General features: G+C 41.4%; 1 protein-coding gene across 10 annotated transcripts in view; it reads right to left on the minus strand.

The window, feature by feature from the left end:
- The window catches only part of GON4L (gon-4 like), an 80,905-nt gene that overhangs the window by 12,538 nt on the left and 47,218 nt on the right, over nt 1–21,149 (minus strand). For all 10 annotated transcript variants that reach the window (XM_057725987.1, XM_057725993.1, XM_057725982.1 and 7 more), the window contains 9 exons: nt 14,928–14,968; nt 14,239–14,342; nt 11,557–11,755; nt 10,952–11,038; nt 9,616–9,787; nt 8,001–8,145; nt 6,767–6,917; nt 2,563–2,679; nt 257–1,960 (listed from right to left, as the gene is read on the minus strand). In XM_057725987.1, coding sequence (XP_057581970.1) covers nt 257–1,960; nt 2,563–2,679; nt 6,767–6,917; nt 8,001–8,145; nt 9,616–9,787; nt 10,952–11,038; nt 11,557–11,755; nt 14,239–14,342; nt 14,928–14,968 — 2,720 coding nt within the window. The remainder of the gene's footprint in view (nt 1–256; nt 1,961–2,562; nt 2,680–6,766; nt 6,918–8,000; nt 8,146–9,615; nt 9,788–10,951; nt 11,039–11,556; nt 11,756–14,238; nt 14,343–14,927; nt 14,969–21,149) is intronic.

The raw sequence follows: 21,149 nt of genomic DNA on the forward strand, positions 1-21,149 counted from the left end.
TTTTTTTTTTTGGATCATTTGAATTGTGCTCAGGTGATTCAATTTAAGGTTTAAATGAGTTTAAGTCAAATATAATAAGTAACACTGCACTCTTTCCCTCTCCTCTCACCTCAAATCACGTCCCGTAATACCTTAAAAAGTCAAAAAATGATTTTAGGACTATCTATATAGTACAAAAAGCAAAAAGGTTGCCTATCAATAAATTAAACCTATTACTGAGTCCACAAAATACTGGAGAAGTGTTCCCAACTCTCACCTGGAGTTCCGGGACAGAGAGCACGGATTCCTCAGAAGCTGATGACATCTCGTCTTCCTCATCTTGGGTAAGATCGTCAAAGTCCTCTTCTTCTTCTTCCTCTGGCCCATCCTTCTCTCCTCCAGTCTCTGGCCCAGCTGGGGTCCCCACTGACTGGCCGTCAACACTGGATAAGTCTTCGGGCTTCCCTGGGGGGCTGCTAAGCACCATTTCAGGGTCAGTGGAGGATGAAGCATTCCTTGGGGATCCTTTGCCCATATCTCCCGAGTTTCCTTCATCAGGAGGCTCTTGAGAAGCTGAAGGGGTTTTAGCTGGTTGACTCCTCTCCTCCTCTTGCTGCAGGACCGCCTGTTTCTTCACCTCTCTAGATCCGCTTGACTCCTCACTTGGGAAGCCAGCGTCCAGTTCCACAGAGTGTTCTTCTTTGATTTCATCACAGCCGTCCTGCTCCAGGGATCCACCAGAGATGTCCTCCCCGGGGTCTTTAGGTTCCATCTTAACCATTTCCTCTAAATCCTCAGGGCAAGTGCTGAGAGATTCCTGGAAGCCCTGAGGCAGTGGTTCTGTAGCCTGCCTCCCCTCCTCTGTTTTCACAATTGTCCAGCCAAAGGCATTGCTCTCCGACAACTGTTCCTGGCACCCTCTGTCTGCTGGTGGAGGCCCTGGGCTGTGCTCCTCTTTGGGGAAGACAGCAGCACAGAGAGGAGATCGTTCCTGAGGTTCTAATTTGGGTTCTAGGCCTTGAAAGGCATTTTTCCCCTCAGCCAAAGGACAACCTATGTCCACACTCACTTGGGCTTTATCTTCAGGGGTGGACGGTACAGAAAGATTCACAGAATTGCCAGAAACAATTAAGGGTGGGATGGAGGAGGCCACAAGGGGCTGGTTCAACGGACAGGGGAAGGAAGTAGGGTTAACCAAGAGGGTGGTGATGGGAATGGTCTGAGGAGTCTGGGCCACAGCTGCACTGACAGGCTGGATCACGTTGCAGCCACTGGCAAGGCTCACCACCTTCACGGTGGCGGCAGGAACAGTGAAGATAACAGGCGCGGGGTGGATGAGGGGCGCAGGCTTCAGGCAGAGAGAGGCCTTGGCCCCCCTTCTCTTTGAGGCTCTCCGTTTCACACAGGCCTTTCGAAACTGAGGAGGAGCCAGCGAGGGCAGCATCACCTTGGGCACAGGAGCAGAGGAGAGCAGCGCCTGGGGCTCAGGCAGAGGAAAGCTGGTCCTGGCCTCAGGGCGCGCGGCAGGCAGTGCCGTTGCAGACTCAGAACTATCACCCCCAGGGACCCCCGGCGCGGGGCCACCTGGCACTGTCTGTAAGACAGGGGCCGGCTGGATCATGTGAGGAAACCTGACCACCATTTTGCTCGGAGGGGCTTCGGACTGAGTTGACCTCGCTGGTGTTTTCCCAGAGCTGGAGCTAGGCTGTAGGGAGGGGCTGGGTCTGATAAGGAGGGGCTTTAGGACTGATGACCGCTTCTGTCTCCAGGCCTTCCTAGAAAAACGGTTGGCAACTGGCTTTAGCTTCAGGACTACACCCTTAGGCAGTAGCAGTGGATACCGAGTTTCACTCCCCAGTTCAGAGCTGCCTTTTCCTAGGCCTGAGTCTGAGCTGATCTCAGGGGCTCCGGTCACATTTCCCACCTCTCTGGCACCATCAGCTATGCGCTGCAGTTCCTCCTGGATGGACGGCAGGCTGGCCTATTGGGAACAAGAACACTCAGATCTAGCACATGCCAGAATTTGGCAAAAATAATTGGGCTTTCCAGATATTTAGGTACCTTTCCAGGACAGTCTCAAGCCTTTTTTTTTTTTAAATACTTATCTATTTATTTGGCTGTGCCAGGTCTCCGTTGTGACACGCGGGATCTTCATTGTGGCATGCAGACTCTTAGTTGTAGCATGTGGGATCCATTCCCTGACTAGGGATTGAACCCTGGCCCCCTGCATTGGGAGCGTGGAGTCTTAACCACTGAACCACCAGGGAAGTCCCTCAAGACATCTTTTTAAGAAGGACTTTTCTGCATGATATCAGATATTTCTAAGAAGACTACATTCCAATTATATAGTCTAGAAACTCCCCTCTGAATTTCCTTTAAGAAACTATCATTTTAACCACTATTTTTAAAAGGTTATAGACTCGCCTGGCTGGCGGAGGGAGGAGAGGAAGAGTGACTGAAGAAGATTTTCTTAAGTCCTACTTCTACAACTAAAGCATCACAGGTGTAAAGTAGCCTTTGACGTTTCTGCCAGGTTTCTAGTGACCTTCTGCCCCGGACATACTTTGAGGAGGAGGGCTGTACCTTTAACCAGAATGGAAGCCGGTATTCTTCCCTCTCTACAGGTGGCTTCCACTGATGTGGCTGGATCTCTTCACAGCACTTCATTAAGATGGGCAGCTGCTTGGTCTTCTTATAAAACTGAGAGTGAAGAAATAAAGCATGAGTCACATTCCTTCCAGAAACACTGCCCTTGTCAGGCTGGGGAGTGGCATGGGCAGCAGCTTGAGACAGACACACACACATCCGTGTACACAGGTACGCGAGCAGCATATGCTGGCCGCTTCTGCATTTCACATTAAGCTAATCTCTAATTAATACATGGTTTATCATTACTCAGCATCTTCTGATGAGCTCCATTCTGGTCACCAGGAAGGGAAAAGTTTAGTTCACAGAGAAAAGGAAGCAGATGGTCAGAGTCATCTTATCTAAAATGTGCTCCCTGCTCAGCGGCGGCAATTGAGAGTACCTTATTATTCCTTATCCTAGCCACAGAGATGCTTCCTTTAAGTAAGAAATGGTGTGAAGGACATTAGAAGGGAAGGAAAGAAGAACAGAAAGACTGAGACAGTTCAGTTTTAAGACCGAATGAAGAGGGGAACTGAACTTACACTGACAATAAGTGCCAGGCACTGTGCTACAAGCCGAGCATACAAACAAAGAAGCAATCCCTGCTCTCAAGGAGCTTACAGACCAGTGAGAGGGACAGTCAAGTAGGAACCAATAATGACATTCTGTGCAGGAAAGTACAAAGATGTGCACAAGAATGACACACAAGTTGAAAGATTTCTCTGGAGCAGGTGCAACTACAGATATAGCTTAAAGTTACAGAGTTTGCTACATGAAGCAGGGGAGGGCAGAATACACTTCATTTTCAAAATCGTGACTGCGTTTAAGGAACCACAAAGAGATTGGTCCGGCTACAACTAAAGGAATGTGAAGAGACTTCAGGAGACAAGTCAGAGGTAGGCAGGAGTGGCTTCTGTGCCATGCCAAGCAGTCGCAGCTCTATGCTGAAGGATTACATAAAGGTGGCTACGGCAGCAATGTGACGGATGGAATAAATGGAGTCAGAATTAGAGACACCAGTTAGAAAACTACTGCATTAATGCAGGTATAATTCAGTTCAGGTGCCTGAACCAAGGCAGCGGGCAGCAGTAGGAAACGGAGTAAGAACACTGAGGACTTGGTGACAGACAGACACATGGTAGTGATCAAGTGGAAGGAGTCGAGGATAACGCCTAGGTTTACAGACTGAGAAAATGGCCAAACAGTAATGTCATACACAAAGAACAAATCCAAGAAGAGGTCAGAGGAGGGGAAGGGAGCTGGCTGTTGGTGATGGTGGCAGTGGCAGCAGTTAGCGGGTGCGGAGAGAGACACCGCTCAGTTTGAGGAGTCAGCAAGGCAACAGAGCTGAGAATTCCTTTAAACAGGTGACTTCGCTAAGCCGGGGCTCAGGAGAAAAATCCGAACCAAAGACACATATGTGAAAATCCTGAAGAGACAGATAACACCAAAAATCATGAATCTGGATGAGACCACACACTGCAAATTTACTGTGGAACACTGACATTTAAGGGCAGAGCAGGGGAAGAAGAGGTCACTAAAGCGCAGCCTGAGGTAAAAGTCCCGCTATCACAGGGAATAGGAGAACTGGAGTTTGAGGAAGGAACGTGTGAACTACAGGATCAACTGCAAAGTTAAATAGGATAAGAGCAGAAAAGTACCCACTGGACAGCCAATCAGGAAATAATTTGAGATCTTTGTGGAGCTAATATCCACACTTTCATAGGTTAAAGAGTTAAGAGGTAACTTACTGTTAAAACAGGCAGATTAAATACATCTATTTGGCTTTGTTCCCCCTTGAGTCCCCACAGAAACAACAGAAAGGAAATGTTTAAAGGTTAAAGCCTAAAAGGAGAGAGAGAATGAGAGAAAAAGTAAAAGCAGCAAAATTTTCAAAGCTAAAGAGCAGATAGATGAGTGGGAAGTTGACAAAGGAAAATGAAGAAAACCAAATCCCATGTGGAGAAAAGTTAAGGGTCAACTAAATTTATGTCAAAGACTGGCAAAAGGGTAAGACACCAGATACCTCCAGAAGTGGAGGAATTAAAAACAGGTCAAGATGAGGAGGACAGGTTTTAAACCTGTTGGAGAGGCAGACCCCCAAAGCCTCTCTCTTGTTTGATGTAGCCAGGTGACAGTTTCTCCCCCTACCCTGGCAGAAGCCTTGAGGAAAGGATGTTCTCTGAACTGAGGCTGTCAGGCACAGCTGAGGGCAGGCGTACTATGCTGATCAAGTATAGAAGAGAAAACTCCAGCCTCCTTCCTCTCCTGCTTCCCACATTCCTTCTGCCATTTGCTATTACGGAATATTCAATGAACAAAAACAAAAAAAGCTACGAGACATTTTAAATATGATAGAAGAAACAAAGAACTCAACTCTAGCAGAAGGGTTAGGAGAAAAAGCTGAAGTAATATCCCAGAAACCACAACAAAAAGACAGAGTGATGGGAAAAAAGAAGAAAGACAAGATGAGAAGATGAACCTGAGAGGTCTAAGATCTGCCCAATGAGTACCAGAGAAGGAGAGGACAGACCAAAAGAAGGGGAGGAAACCATCAATACATAACTCAAGTACATTTCCCAACACTGGAACCTCTGAGTTTCCAAAGTAAAGTTTATCAAGTACTTTGCATAATTAATGAAACCGGACACATACTAAGGCATATATTATGAAATTTCAAAACAGTGGAGAAAAAGGAAAACTCCTACGTACTGCCAGAGGGAGAGAAAAAAACAAGAGTTCAAGAGTCAAAAGGGCATTACATTTCTAAAGAGCCAGCACTAGAAACTAGAAGAAAACTGGGCCCTTAAAATGTTCTGATAAAAGTGATTTTCAACATAGAATGTTAGACCCACTGAAGTGGGAGAAGAGAATACATATTTCAAACTTGGATTCTGAATAATTATAGATTCATAGACAGGTCTTTTGTACACTTGTTACATAGCAACAATAGTTATATATACAAACCAGATATGTAGTACAATGAGCAAAACTAGGAAATTGCATTGGTCATGTCATGTCATTACAGACCATGAAAACAGGCAGTTTAAATCTAAAAATTTGTTTCTCAAGTACTCTTCTGCAGAATGCTACTAGGATGTGCTCCACTAAAATAAGGCAAAAAAGATGTGGGGTTCAGAAATAAGAGGATCCAACAAAAGTAAGAGGTGAAATGAATCCCCAGGATGATGGTGAAGAAAAAGCCAGAGAGGACATGGGTGCAGCAAGCCAAGAGAGCAACGTGCGTAGTGTGCAACAGCAGCAGAGCGCTCTGGGAAGGATTTCTTCAGAGAGATGAAAATGACAGCAGAACACCTAAAACATCTGAACACACTGGAAAGAGATTTATAAAACTGAAGCAGGCTTTAGTGCCGAACTGGTAACAAACACATAATAAAACCAAGCCTCACTCACCCTCCAAAAATGCAACTATTAACTCCAGGAGAAACAAAATGTTCAGCAGGAAAAGCAAAGTAATCATGATACACTACACAGCTCAGCTGCGAGGAGCTTTCACCTAGTGCTCATAATATAAACTCTGAAAACAATCGAACCAAAACTGTGATGTACAGTGAGCAGTGAGACTACGGCAGTGTGGAGAGAAGTCACTTTTTATCATCCACGGTTTCAGTTTAATAGAGAAGGCCTAAATCCAAAAAATCAAATGGCAGCAATTATAAGCATGCTACCTAGATATGGAGGTGAATGTACCATCACCCGCAAAAACCTTGCTCAGCAGGAAACAGGGAGAAAAATCATTGTTTTTCATGACAACCCTCACAGAACTATTTGACTCTTTAAAGTGTACTTTATAACTTTGATATAAACATCTAAATAAAAAGTTACAGAGAAGGATATAAGTGGACGGTTAGAGTGGGGGGAAAAGGAGAAAATGAACAGCTAGAGGAAAGCAGATTCGAGCATTTTAAAATTTGAACAAATTTTATATTTAGGGGAAATATCCATAACAGAGGAAGAAGATATTCCAGAGGAAAATAATGGATCACTATCCACGAAAAGGAAAGAGGGCGATTAACCTATAGCGTGCAGGTGGGAGGAACTAGCCTTAGGTAAAAGGCTATTCATCGAGACTAAGAAAAAGAAAAGGAATGGCTGCACTCAGGCGAGGGTCCCGCTGGAACGTGCAGGAAGCACTTACTTTAATGATGTTGTCAGGGGCTCTGTTCATGTTGAGGTTCTTGATCCTCACCGTCAGCTGGTGCGCAGTCTTGCAAGTGAGAAGGTACTTGCTGATTAGAGGCTTAGGAAACTCGGTCCCTTCAAAGTGCTTCAGTCCTAAAGCTAACAAACTGAGAAAGGGACAGTGACACTCAATCTCACTTGACAGTCCATCTTGTTGAAAAGCCTCCCAGATGAACTCCACATTTTACAACCCTCTTTTTCTACATCTAATTCTTGTACAAGTTAATGGCAACTCAATAGAAAATTTCAGATGTACTGAGTGCTAAGAAGTACTAGGCGAGTAAGACTCAATGGGGAGTTCCCAATCAAGTGAGAAGAGGAAAAACCAGGCAAAAATCAGCAATAAATGTCAGGTCATGATGCACATTATCCTAATAGTACAAGTGAAATTTGAAGGAGGAAGAATGGCTCTAATAAAACAAATATAAAAGGAATACTGGGCATCATGTCAGACATGTTCAACAGCACCAACACTACCTCCCACCGTAGCATGTTCAAATTACGGGTACCGACATGCTTATCTGCTGGTGGCAGTGGGGAAACACGCATGAAGTGCCATAACAGTGTTCATAACCTTCATCGAACAATCTCACTCTTGAGACTTTACCCAAAGAAACAGAGTTGAAAGATTTTCAAAAGCTCTATACACAAAGATCCTTGGTGAAGCCTCACTCAGAACAGCTAAACAAGAGAGGGGGAGAAAAGTGGCACACAAAAGGACTACCATAGGGCCATTAATATTAAATTAAAAGACAATATACAGAAACAAAAACAAGACAGTGTTACAGCATGGAACACAGAAAACCAATCTCAAGATGTTAAGTTAAAGAAAGCAAAACAAAATTACACTTATATTGCCAGTAATTATATAAGAAATGCAAAAAGAAAAATCATTGTCTTGGGGTGGTTAGGATAATGGATAAAAAATTGTTTTCCTTTGAAAATTTTCCTCTAACAGTATTATGATTAGCTTTTACAATAAAGAAAAGACAAAAAACAACTTAAAATGTTTCAAAAATGTGTATGTCATTCCCTAAAAATAGCAGTATTTGGCACTGCTGGAACAAGCACTACTACAACTGTGCCCGTCTATACTGCTCTTCCTTTCATCTTTTGTGTTCACTCTTTATTATACAGGCCTTCTCCCCAGGATATTTTGTGCTCTTGTTCACCGCACAGTAAATCCTTACTTGTCCTCTGCCTTAGTGAAGAAAATCTTATCCTGGGGATTCTTTGCCTTCAGAGAACACACTGGAAGCAGCTCTGGATACATGAAAACCTTGCTTGTGGCTAGGACCCAAGCCACTTGCTTTGGCAAACAGGGAAATTCATAGGCTGTAAGAAAAGAATTCGTGATAAATGAAATTCTAGAACAAAAGAGGGCTTCACAAAAGCTTCTGAATGCATTTTTGCGTTTAGATGGAGCTGCCCCTACCTAACGCGATGCCCTTCCACCCACATACCCCCCTCTCAAAACTTCCACACTCTTTCGCAGCCTAATATATATCTAAAAGGAGTCCCATTCAATGTTATTCGTAGTTGATTCTCTTTTTCTTTCCTGTGTGGAACACTGAACACACTAAGTAACATAAACACTTATAAAGTACCTAGTAATACCTGGCAGACAGTGTATGCTCAAAAAATTTTTACCTCCTTCCCCCTTTAAATCCTTGAAAGATAAGTGACCTTCAACAATGCTTTCTTTCTTCCAGGATAAGATTCCAACTTCTTTAATCTCCCTCACAAATCTGGTATTCCAAATTTTATTTTATTTGATTCTTACTTAACTTTCATTAAGTTCTCCCAGATTCCTCCTGAGGTTGGGAACAAAAAAACCATAAAAAGAATGAGACAATTCAGTCTCATTCATTGCTGTCTTGCTGTCTAAGCCTCTCAATTCCAGGCACTTCTGCCTTTCCAGAAATAAGTACCACTATAGCCATATTTCTCCTTCCATAAATGTTATTTTTATATCCCCAGAAGAAAAACACATGACGCTATATGTGTAAGTTTTAACAGCAGCCTGGTGTTAACTTAAGTTTTCATTACCAACATACAACTAATAAAGTAGTTTGAGATCAGTGTCTATGACATAACGCACTGAAATTCAACTATATTCAATTTAACTCTAAGAGTCAGGGATTTAAAATCAAATCCAAAGACAAATCCAAATCCAGAGCAAACCACAACTAATTTGTTAAACCAGGAACAAATCAGAAGCAAATATTTGGTTTAAGGGAAGAGCAAATATTTTCTCAAAAAATACTAAACCAATGCAAGCTAGAAACCAAATCTGCAAATTTCTTTAAAATACTGAACACAGCAAATGTACAACATCTCTAATTTGTTCCTAACTCCCAAATCAATGTTTCATTCAAAATGCAGCTACCACTACAATCATTATGGGAAATGAAATGATCCTAATGAAGAAGAAAGTAAAAACCTGAACACAACCCGACTTTACCACCTGACTTCCACCTTTATCAGGTACAAGTTCGTCTTGACCTGACTCCTAATACTTACCCTCGTATCTATTTAAGTCCAGTTATTAGCACCGAGTCCCACACCTCTACCCTCCACAACCCCGTCCTGTCCACTGCCTCCATCCCTTAAGTCCAAGTATTACTACCTAATTCTAGAACGTAGATAACCAGCACAAAGGCAGGATAAAAGAGAGAAGGAAGAAACTACAAATACCCTGTCTCCTCCACCCCCAGGAAACTGACCCTAGGAAATTACCTATGGGATAAGACTCCCACCTCCCATTGCAAGTAAAAACTTCAAGTGGATACATCTGTCCCCTACCAGTCTTCTTGACAGTTTTACGGGGACTCCAGTCAACGCTGACATGTGTGTTGAAGTCTTCAATGAGCTGCACAGCTCCCATCAGGTTACAGGGTTGGAATAAGGTCTGAAACTTGGGGTTGAACTGATGATGAAGGGCGATGGAGCTTTGAGCAAAGGTTCCCAGTTCTTTCTGGGAAAACAGGACACAAAGTAGATCTAAGTTCCAGACAATTAATACCAGTAGCCCTTAGCCTCTGAGTGAGAAACTGTCCTTCCTACAATAGGATAAAAACAGGTAAAAAATCATCATAAAGTCTTTCATAATTAACATTTTCCAGTAAGACTGCTCGTTTGCTGAGTCCTCAGATATTTGGGGATTTGGGATACACTAATTTGTTTTTGTTTTATTCTCAGTCTGAGTATTCCTCAACCTTTTGGAGGTATGGTCTAGCTCTCCAGCTAGAATTAAAATTCTCAAGAGTGAGAGCCATTACTTTAAAATAAAACAAAACAAAACAAAATAAAATAAAATATAATATTTTGGGGGGGTTCTCTGAATAACACTTAGAACAAAGTACTTCTCTTGATCCTCTGAACACAATAAGAGGGAAATACACTCTGTTGACTATCCAAGGAAATTCGGACTATTAGCCAACTCAAACTCCAAAGAGACTTACCCAAAAGGCAAAGAATATCCTCATTACCCGCCCCAAAGTTCAGGAGCAATTTTTATAGGATTTTTAACACATTGACAGGGGGATTTTTGCAGAAACTAACACCTGTGGCTATAATACATCTCCGGCCAAAAATATGTTAAAATTTGAATTTTTTTTTTTTTTTTTTTGGCTGTGCCCTGCAGCTTGCAGTATCTTAGTTCCCCAATCAGAGACTGAACGTGGGCCCCGGCAGTGAAAGTGCCAGGTTCTAACCACGGGACCTCCAGAGAATTCCCAAAAATTTGAAATGAAAACCCTTCCTCCAAAATATTTCAAATGCCATAAGCAGCATTAATTTTATACATAAAACACTGATATTGAGCCTAAAAAATAACGAATCCAATACAGAGAAGAGAAGCACCAAAAGCCTAAGATGGGTGGAGTTAAAGGTGAGTAAGAGAACCCAATAAAAAGGCCAGGGGAATAGTCTTAGGAAAATTGAATACACTCCCTGTCCTTTCAAGGGAATCAGTAACTTATGTTTTATCAGCAAGCACAGGAAGCCATACGAATAGCTACCAAAATATGCAGGAGAGAAGAATAAATGTAGCTTATGATGAGTCAGTATCTGTGAGAAAAGACTTCCAAACTAACTGCACACACAATTGTTTAGAGTTGTGGGATATTTGAAGCCTTACAAGAAATATCCTGGTGGTACTGGCCTCCGAACTGAGACTGGGGTTGGAGGTGGCGAGAAGGTGAATTTGCGTCAAGAGCTGAACATGCTGGGGAGGGAAAGAAAATAATATAGTGACATGTTATGTCATTTCGGGAACCCAGAAGACTTTACCAAGATGTTAGTGACTTTATCACACGTTTTCTTTCTAGAGAGACTATGAGAACAACACAGTATCTTGATAGGAATTTTTTTCTCAGATACATTCTACTTGAGCAAAATGACAGAAACGGAGGAAGTTTACCCTCAAGCCAGAGGGGCTAAGATTATAAAGAAGGAAAAACTACTCTGGCAGTAAGGCTGTTAAATTCAGAAGGGATTACTAGAGATTCTTTGAAATCTATCATTCTGAATACTATCAGGGTCCTTACATGCATTCTTACCTGAGCCATACGGGCACAAACATGACAACCTTTCAGGGTCCTAACTGACGTGAAGATCCTGTGGTCCTGTGGTTTCAATGGTTATCAAGACACCTATTTCTGACTTTTACAAAGCTGCTAATTCTTGGCTTTAGAGCCAGGCCATGGGATCATCCAATATTAACATTACCGAGAAGAGTCGTACCTGCTGCATCTGCTGCTGGAGTCTCTTCCTCTGTGCTGGGTCTAGAATCAGAGTCTGATGAACTTTCTCACTCTGGGGCTTAACCCTCTCTACCTCCTGCTGCTGCTTGGCTGAAGATTTCTTCATCTTCAGCTGCTCAAGTAGCTCCTTCACTGTGCGATGTTGCTCATTTAGCAAGTTGGCCAGTGGTTCCTCAAACCTATCTCCAACAGAGAGATGAATGGATTTGAACATTTCCCTGGGTCCACAACACATCCAGTTCCTTCTAATGGTGGGCTAAGCGAGTCTGAACAAACTCCATCTACTGCTAATTCCAAATCTCACTTTAGCCAATGGGCAAACTCCTATCCTCCCCAAACCTTCTCCCAAAGTTGTTAGCACAGATTCAAATAAGATGGTTCTGATTTGTCCCCCACTCATTCTTCTACATTCAGTCCTCTAAGTAATATACTAATGAAGGGGAAATTAAAACAAAAATCTAAGCGTAGGGAAATGCCTGAATAACAAAGCAGTGAAGGAGCTAATGGGAACCCATCGTTTTGCATCACAATGACAGCCACATTAATCTGGGACTTGTTCTTAATGGCGATACAGAAACTTCTCAAAGCGCAGCATCTGTTCTCTAATCTAGCTGTTATTCCACCCAGGTCTAGCTTCTCTCAGTCCCCAACTCCTATCTATTCAGGCTGCCCTGCCATGCTTTCTTAAAAAGTCAAAGACGTTCTAGCATGAAGCAGGAAGGGGATATACTAACATACAGTAGTTTAGATGAATAGTGACAAGTTGGTTCAAGTATTACCCTAGTAATCTCCATGAAAATATCTTAGCTCTCTGAATTCCTCCTCCAAGTTTTCTAACCCAACCTCCCACCTCTACCTCCTAAGAGGCAGAGACTGTGTCCGGAGCTGAAGTAAGAACCAAAATATCTAGCATGCTAGTTCTAAGGCAGAGGCAGAACAAGACACTCCACTGATTAAGCAAGAGCTGATACCCTGTGCAATCAGGATAAGACCCGCTCAAGTAGCTATGACTAGCAGGTTATCATAATTCAAGACATCCTCTAGACTGCAGCAATAGTTAAATGATAATAACTTTTTCAACAGCCTCTGGGGATAAAGATTATGTTTCCTTTTACGGTATTTACTGCAAGTATGGGCAGGGACAGAGTGAAAATCAAAAGACATGGGGCTGTCATCTGTACAATTTTACCGAGAACCACAAACTCTTGATGATCTGCAAGGCAAAAAAGACCTTGTGCCTGATTTTAATAAGTATTCCCTGGATGGACAGTTGATAAGGGGAGCACAGGGAACTCACTTTCCCTGCGATATTTTACTCCGTCAAGGATTAAGCTGGGTTTGCATTTCCAGCTGTAAGAAAAGCAGCAGCAGCCCAAGCAGATCAACTGAATACCCGAAGGTAACTGAATTGGAACAAGCATTTTTAAGTAGTTATATAATCCCCAAATTTAAAAAATTCATACCCAGAGTTGACTAGTGGAACTGAAATATGTTTACAGATGAAATCTCAGGATAATAATTTCCCACATTCTATTCTGCTACACTAGAAATTTTTGCTATGAAATACAGCATGAAGTAAGTGGGTCAAATTCAGACTCTAGAAATTTTGAAAACATTCTCAAAAAAAAAAAAAAGGTAAATATGTGAGGTGACAGAAGTGTTAATTAACTTGATGGAGGGAATCCTTTTATAATGCGTACATATATCAGGTCATCACGCTGTACACTTTCAGTATCTTACAACCTTATTTGTCAATTACACCCCAACGAAAATGGGGGAAAAAAAGGAACTCCTGAGATTTCTACTGTGGTTATATTATGGTATTTATTATAATGCAATATGACTAACATTTCTGACTTTAACACACTGGTTAGTATACCTTGTCTTTTTCACTAAATTGCAAGTTCCCTGAAGGTCTAGCTTTCAGATGGATCCAAAGCTCTCTAGTTAGGTAATGCTGCTAAGTTAAAACCCAGGACGAGTTAAAGGCTATGTGTCTTTTAGTTTTCCCTTGTTCCACCCATGGCACAAACCATACCCTGACATCCAGCCAGTCACCTAATGATAGTATGTGCTTCTCAGAATGCAGAACAATAAAGTACAGATGAACCAAGCAAACTCATCACAAAAACAGGGGAAAAAATTTAAAGCCTTTACTTTCTGGGTTGGACAACAGAAGTGCTACTTTAAGTGAAGAGGGCAATACTCACATTTTAGATTCTAGGGCATTACTGCGGGTGCTTCATGGTTTACTCAATTTATCCTGGGTGACTAAAAAGGCTCATTAACATTTACTAGATGTTAACAGTAAAAAGAAGAACAAAAGGGACATACTGGATGCTACAATTTGGCATAGTTTCTGTGGCTGGCCACACAGAGGCCTACACACCTCTCCAGCACCACTCACCTGGAGAAGCGGCTATGGATGCCAGCTGCTGTTTTTTCTCCTTTCCCAAACAGATACAGCTTGGGCTAAAGCTGCACTGCCCCATAATAAGGAGACTTACTCACCTGACACCTAATGCCCCCATGGGGTTCTTCATCCTTATACCAGTAACAGTAGGTAGTCAGAGATGGGAAATTGTTAACCAAAATTTCTCAAAACCTTTTCAGACATACACTTTTCCTCCATTCTAAGTCTTAAGATCTTTGGTGAACCTACCGTAGGGCTTGAGGGGTGTTAAAGTTAGGCCGAGGCTCAGCCACACGTTCCTCCTCCTCTGGGCCGTCATCTTCCATGTTGGAGAATCCCATCTCATCTTGAAACTGAGGGCAAAGGAAAAGAAGGATTTTCCTGGGGAATGACCATGCAAAAGTCACTACAGCATGAGAAGGGAAAGCGAAGACTAGTTTACGGGACTTTAATAACGCTGGCACACTGAGAGAGCTTGCATCAGAAACTTTCTCACTTCTGGGCTCATACAACAGCTATTATGCCAGGAAAAAAGTTTCTCAATCAGCCAATTTGCAATGGTAAAGACATAGCATGGATAACTCAAAATGATCAAAATATCTTCAAAGAGATAAATTTATGACAAATATAAATTTAGGTGTGCTCAGAATAATCTAAAATTACTTTGCAATCTTTAAGGATATAACAGGTGATAGCTGAAGAAGCCACCCAAAAGCTTGCAAGGAAAACTTTATTAAGAATAACCTACATATGGACAATCAAAGTTAATTAGTTAGCAAAATTCTCCTCCCACTATATTCTCTCCTGGGTGGACTGAAAGGAGAATGGGTTTGGTCGGACCACCCTTCTGGAGAGAGAGGCCCTGAGACCAAAGGACAGTGCTTGCTAGAGAATCTACCTCTACTATCCTGAGTTCTCATTCAAAGATCATTACTCACAGTTTCAAACAGCTCTTCCATCAGTTCATTAACTTCCTTTTCTGCAAAAAAGCCAAACAGTATGTTGTTGGCACATGTTTGTTTCATTTTGCAATAGGGGGAATTTCAAGAAAACAATGAAAGTTGTTTTCAGCAAGGCTTTTGACAAAATCCACATATCTATCCATCATTCACTCATTCATTTAAAAACATTTACTGAACACCAACTATATGCCTTAATCCCTAATTCTAGATGCTTAAGATACATCACAGAACTTTACTCCCATGAAGCTTAAATTCCAGTGGGAAAACATACAAAAACGTAAGCTAGATGATTTTATAATGAGATAAATTCATAGTTTGGTGGCCTATCCTACTGAACGGAGTCTAGAGAGAAGTCTCCAGCACTGTGTCATAGGACCCTATCTTTGGACTTGACCTATTCAGCAATCTCGTCAACAACCTAAAACACCCAGAAAACACACTTATCGAATCTGTAAATGATATAAAGCTGAAAGGGATCGTCAGAACAACTGACGATAGATTCAAAATTCTATGTTTTCTCAAATTAATTGGATGAAGCACAATGGGGATAAATTTAAAGTCTTACATTTAGGATTTTCAGAAATCAGTTTCTTAAGGGCACAGAAAGGTAACATGGCTCAAAAACAATTAATCTGAAGAAGATCTCAATGGTTTGGTTGACCTTAAGTTCAATATGACACAGTGGCTCCAAAAGAGTTCTCATAACCAAGAAGGCAAGCACATCACTGAATTAGAGCCGACTCTCAGACTCCACCTAGAGGACTGTGACCATTTCTATAAAAGCCCTTCTAAAGAGGGCATTAAAAAGCTAAAATCCAAATGTTGGTGAGGATGTGGAGCAACTAGAACTCTAATAAGAATGTAAAGTGGAAAGCCACTTTGGAAAAAGGTCTGCCCATTTCTCAGAAAACTAAAGTATACAGCTACCTTATGACCAATGATTCCTCCCCTAGATAGCTGACCCAAGGGAAATGAATCATTTGTTTGTCCACAAAACCTTATACAAGAAAGTTCAGAGCTATCTTTATTCAAGATAGCCAGAAATTAGAAAGAACGCAGGTATCTGTCAACACCTAGGGATTGATGAAAAATAAACAAACTGGTGTATTTATACACTGGAATCCTACTCAACAACAAAAGGGAAGAAATTAGTAATAAAAGCAATATGCACGAGGGCTTCCTAGGTGGCACAGTGGTTAAGAATTCACCTGCCAACGCAGAGGACACAGGTTCGATCCCTACTCCAGGAAGATGTCTCGGAGCAATTAAGCCTGTGCGCCACAACTATTGAGCCTGCGCTCTAGAGCCCATGAGCCACAACTATTGAGCTCATGTGCCACAACTACTGAAGCCCACGTGCCTAGAGCCCGTGCTCCACAACAAGAGAAGCCACGGCAATGAGGAGCCCGCGCACCACAACGGAGAGTAGCCCCCGCACCACAACGGAGAGTAGCCCCCGCTCACTGCAACTAAAAAAAGCCCGTACGCATCAACAAAGACCCAATACAGCCAATAAATAAATTAATTAATTAATTGAAAAAAGCAATATGCACGAATCTCAAAAACATTAAGTGAAAGAAGCTTTACACGGCAGAACGTACTATATGATTCCATTTACACGACGTTCTAAAACAGGCAAATCTAATCTGTGATAGAAGAAAACAGAAGAATGGATGCACCTGGGAGGATGGTGTGGGGACTGACTTGGAAGGGGCGAGAGGGTACTTTCTGGGGTGACAAATCTCTATCTTGTTAGGGGTTTGAGTTACACAACAGGAGGCCCATCAAACCTCACTGAATGGTACCCTAAAGATTTCTGTACTACAATGTATATAAATTTACCTAAAAAGAAAAATTGTAAACAAATACTGAGTTCTAATTCATGATATGCATGCTGAAATGTTTAGATATCTACCACCCACTATGAAATGCTTAAAAAATGGATTCATAGATGGATAGAGGAAGAGATGGACAGCTATATGCTTAAGCAAATATATGAAAAATTAACTATAGAAACTGAGTAGTGGATATATCGGTGTCCACTGTACAATTCTTTCAACTTTCCTATATGTTTGAAAAGTTTCATAATAAAATGTAATGGCGGAGAAATTTGCTTAAAAATAAAGGCTAGAATCCAGAGGAGGGTAACTTGGGATTCAAATATGAAAAGTCTGGGCATTTAGAGAACTGAAGAAACTTGGTATGTTTAGCATAGTAAAGACAAAATGTAGGAAAAGAAACACACTGTGCACACTTGGGAGTAAATTACATTTTTTGGCAACAAAGGATAAACAGAGAAATATACAAGACAGATTCAGGTTCAATAAGGAAAACGTTACCTGAGGAGGTGTTCAAGAGTATGACACACTATCTGCAGAACTGATGGAACTCCCTGTCACTGGAAGTATCCAAATAGATTGAAAGGCCACATCAGAGAAGCTGTTAAAAACTTAGTGGGAGGAGAGTATATGTGACCACAGGAAGCTTCCCAAACTCTATGATTCTAAGCTTTTTTATTTTTAAATTTTTATTATCCATGTAAGATAAGTCCTCTTAAAGGGATTATAATTAAACATAACATAAGATGACAAGGGGTAGAAACAAAACTAAAATTCTATCCCAGTTTCTACTTATGACCACAGAACTCTTATGACTAGAAAGGAAGACCCTTCATTCAGGCATCCCAGAAAAGTCCACTATTTAGTTGGCAAATATTGTTAGCAAAACACCAGCTCTAAGGAAATAAACAACACAAAACCCATGAGGAGCTCACAGTCTAGGGGAGGAGACAGATATAAACAAGCAAATATGAAAGAGATGAGTATTAAAAAGGATATATAAAATAGTATGGAGTACAGAGCAAGAAGAGCAATCCTAATTGAGGAGGATCTCCCTGAGAAATTACAGTTGACTCCTGAACAACATGGAATTGAACTGTAAGGGTCCACTTATATGCAGATTTTTTTCAATAAATATATTGGAACAATTTGGGGGGTGTGTGCGACAATTTGAAAAAACCCTCACACAAACCACAGAGCCTAGAAATACCCCAAAAATTTAAGAAAAAGATAGGTATGTCATGAATGAATAAATTATAAGTAGATATCAGGCTATTTTATCATTTTCTATCATCAACTATACATAAATCCACTCTAAAAAGTTAAAATTTATCAAAACTTATGCACACACTTACAGACCATGCATGGCACAATTCACAGTTGAGAGAAACGCAAACACAAAGATGCAGTATGAAACCATAACTGCATAAAATTAACGGTGGCTATACTGTACTTCTGTAATAATTTCATAGCCACCTCCCGTTACTAACTCAGGTGCTATAAGTATCTGCTTAAAACATCTCCTGAGCAGTTTGTCTCTCCAATAAATTGCGTACCGTAGTAAAAAATGATCTCTTGCAGTTCTTGAGTATTTTTCATTAAATTCAGTATGATACCACAGACCTTGAATAATACCACAGGACCCATACGAAGTGCCACTAGTTATGTTGGAAGTGCTCCCAAGTAGCAGGGGAAGTCATGACATTACAAGAAAATGCTGAATTGCTTGATATATACCAGAGATTGCAGTCTGCAGCTGTAATTTCCCAGCATTTCAAGATAAATGAATCCAGTGTAAGGACCATTGTGAAAAAAGAAAAGGAAACTCATGAAGCCATAGCAGCAGCTATGCCAGCAGGCACAAGAACCTTGTACTTTTTGTGAAATACCTTTTTATCTCATACTGAAAACGCAGCTTTTATGTGGGCGCAGGATTGCTATAAGAAAGGCATACCTATAGACTCTAATATGATTTGAGAAAAAGCAAAGTCATTACATATGACAACTTAAAGCAAAAGGAAGGTGAAGGATCTAAGGCTGGAGAATTTAATGCCAGCAAAGGATGGTTTGATAATATCAGAAAGAGGTTTGGTTTAAAAACTGTCAAGATAACAGAAGAAGCAGCCTCTGCTAACGCAGAGGCAGCAGACAAGTTCCCAGACAGCCTTAAGAAAATCACTGAGGAGAAAGGATATCTGCCTGAACAGGTTTTTAGCACAGATGAAAGTGCCCTATTCTGGAAGGGAAAAAAAAAAAAAAAAAAGCCACAAAGGACATTTATTAGTAAGGAAGAGAAGCAAGCACCAGGATTTAAGGCAGGAAGGGACAGGCTAAGTCTACTGTTCTGTGAAAATGCAGTCGCGTTTATGACCAGGACCGCCCTTATCTATAAAGCTGCTCACCCCTGAGGCTTGAAGGGAAAAGATAAACACGAGCTGTCCGTCTCTGGATATACAATAAGAAGGCCCTTTCTCTGGGCTGCTTCCACTGATGCTTTGTCGCTGAAGTCAGCAAATACCTTGCCTTTTAAAGTTCTTTTGAAATTGGACAATGCCCCTGCCCACCCAGAACCCCATGAATCCAACACTGAAGGCGTCTAAGTGGTCTACTCGCCTCCAAATACGTCTCTAATTCAGCCTCTGGATTGGGGGTCATAAGGACCTTTAAGGCTCATTGTACATGATGATGCTCCATGGGAAAGGATTATCAACACTACAGAAGAGACCCCAATGGAGAGAACATCATGTAAGTCTGGAGGAAGGATTACACCATTGAAGGTGCCATGGTTGTTAAAGAAAAAGCCATGAAAGCCATCAAACCTGAAACAATAAATTCCTGCTGAAGAAAACTGTGTTCAGATGTCATATGTGACTTCACAGGATTTACGACAGAGCCAAGCAAGGAAATCACGAAAGAGATTGTGAATGTGGCCAAAAAAAGCTGGGGGTGAAGGGTTTCAAGCTTTGGAACCTGGAGAAATTCAAGAGCTAACTGACATCACACCAGAGGTATTAACAGAAGATGACGTGATGAAGATGAGTGCTTCCAAACCAGCACCAGATGATGAGGAAGAAGAGGTAGAAGAAGCTGTGTCAGAAAACAAACTGACATTGGACAATCTGGCAGAAGGGTTCCAATTATTTAAGACTTCTTTTACAAGGACCCTTCTATGATATAGACTCTGAAACCAAAGCACCTGGTGGGAGAGGGATTGGTACCGTATAGAAACATTTTTAGAGAAAAGAAAAAGTAAAAAAGTCAGACAGAAAACTACAATGTATTTCCATAAAGTTACACTCTCTCCTCCCCTTCCTCCTCCACCAGCTCTTCTGCCTCTGCCACCCCTGAGGCAGCAAGACCAACCCCTTCTCTTCCTCCTCCTCAGCCTACTCAATGTGAACACAAGGAGGACCAAGGCCTTTATGATGGCTCACTCTGACTTAATGAATAATAAGTAATCATCATGCCTGCAGTTAACAAACGTACCTGTTGTGTATGTGTGTGTATCTGTGTGTGAAAATCTAACAACTGTATGGCAAGAACTGTATGAGATGTTTTTGTGTTACCATCACCACTTAAGTATTCATCACACAGAACATCATATGCAAGGGCTTCCCTGGTGGCGCAGTGGTTAAGAATTCACCTGCCAATGCTGGGGACAAAGGTTCCATCCCTGCTCCAGGAAGATCCCACATGCCACGGAGCAGCTAAGCCCGTGTGCCACAACTACTGAGCCTGCGCTTTAGAGCCTGAGAGCCACAACTATTGAGCCCATGTGCTACAACTACCGAAGCCCATGCGCCTAGAGCCCATGCTCCACAACAAAGAGTAGCCCCCACTCACCGCAACTAGAGAAAGCCTGCGCACAGCGAAAAAGACCCAACATAGACAATAAAATTAATTAATTAATTAATTTAAAAAAAAATCACATCCAAGACTTGTATTGAAATGGAAAGCCTATCCTTACATAGGCATAAAGGGAGTGATATTTAATATGAAATTAATAGTGTTAGTTTTATTACTGATTTATAACTTTGCTTTCAAAGAATTACATTACCTTACAGCATGCCTCTCTCTTGTAATGGGAGAAATCCTGTATCAACCTATCGTCACATTTTTAAAAAATGTAACATTTCTAATCTCTGTACATGAGTATGACAGTAATACTGTATGTCTAGTGTTTGTAATACATATATCTACAGTGTTTTGTATCATATAAGACAATATTAATGTAGATACTGACAGATGATTCAGCTTATAAACAGATAACATAAACTTACAGTATCGATAAATAGTCCTGTAAATGTATTTTCTCTTTCTTACAATTTTAATAACATTTTCTTTTCCCTAGCTTACTTTT

The sequence above is a fragment of the Hippopotamus amphibius genome, chromosome 1, assembly GCF_030028045.1.
Source record: "Hippopotamus amphibius kiboko isolate mHipAmp2 chromosome 1, mHipAmp2.hap2, whole genome shotgun sequence".
In the NCBI taxonomy this organism is placed as follows: domain Eukaryota; kingdom Metazoa; phylum Chordata; class Mammalia; order Artiodactyla; family Hippopotamidae; genus Hippopotamus; species Hippopotamus amphibius.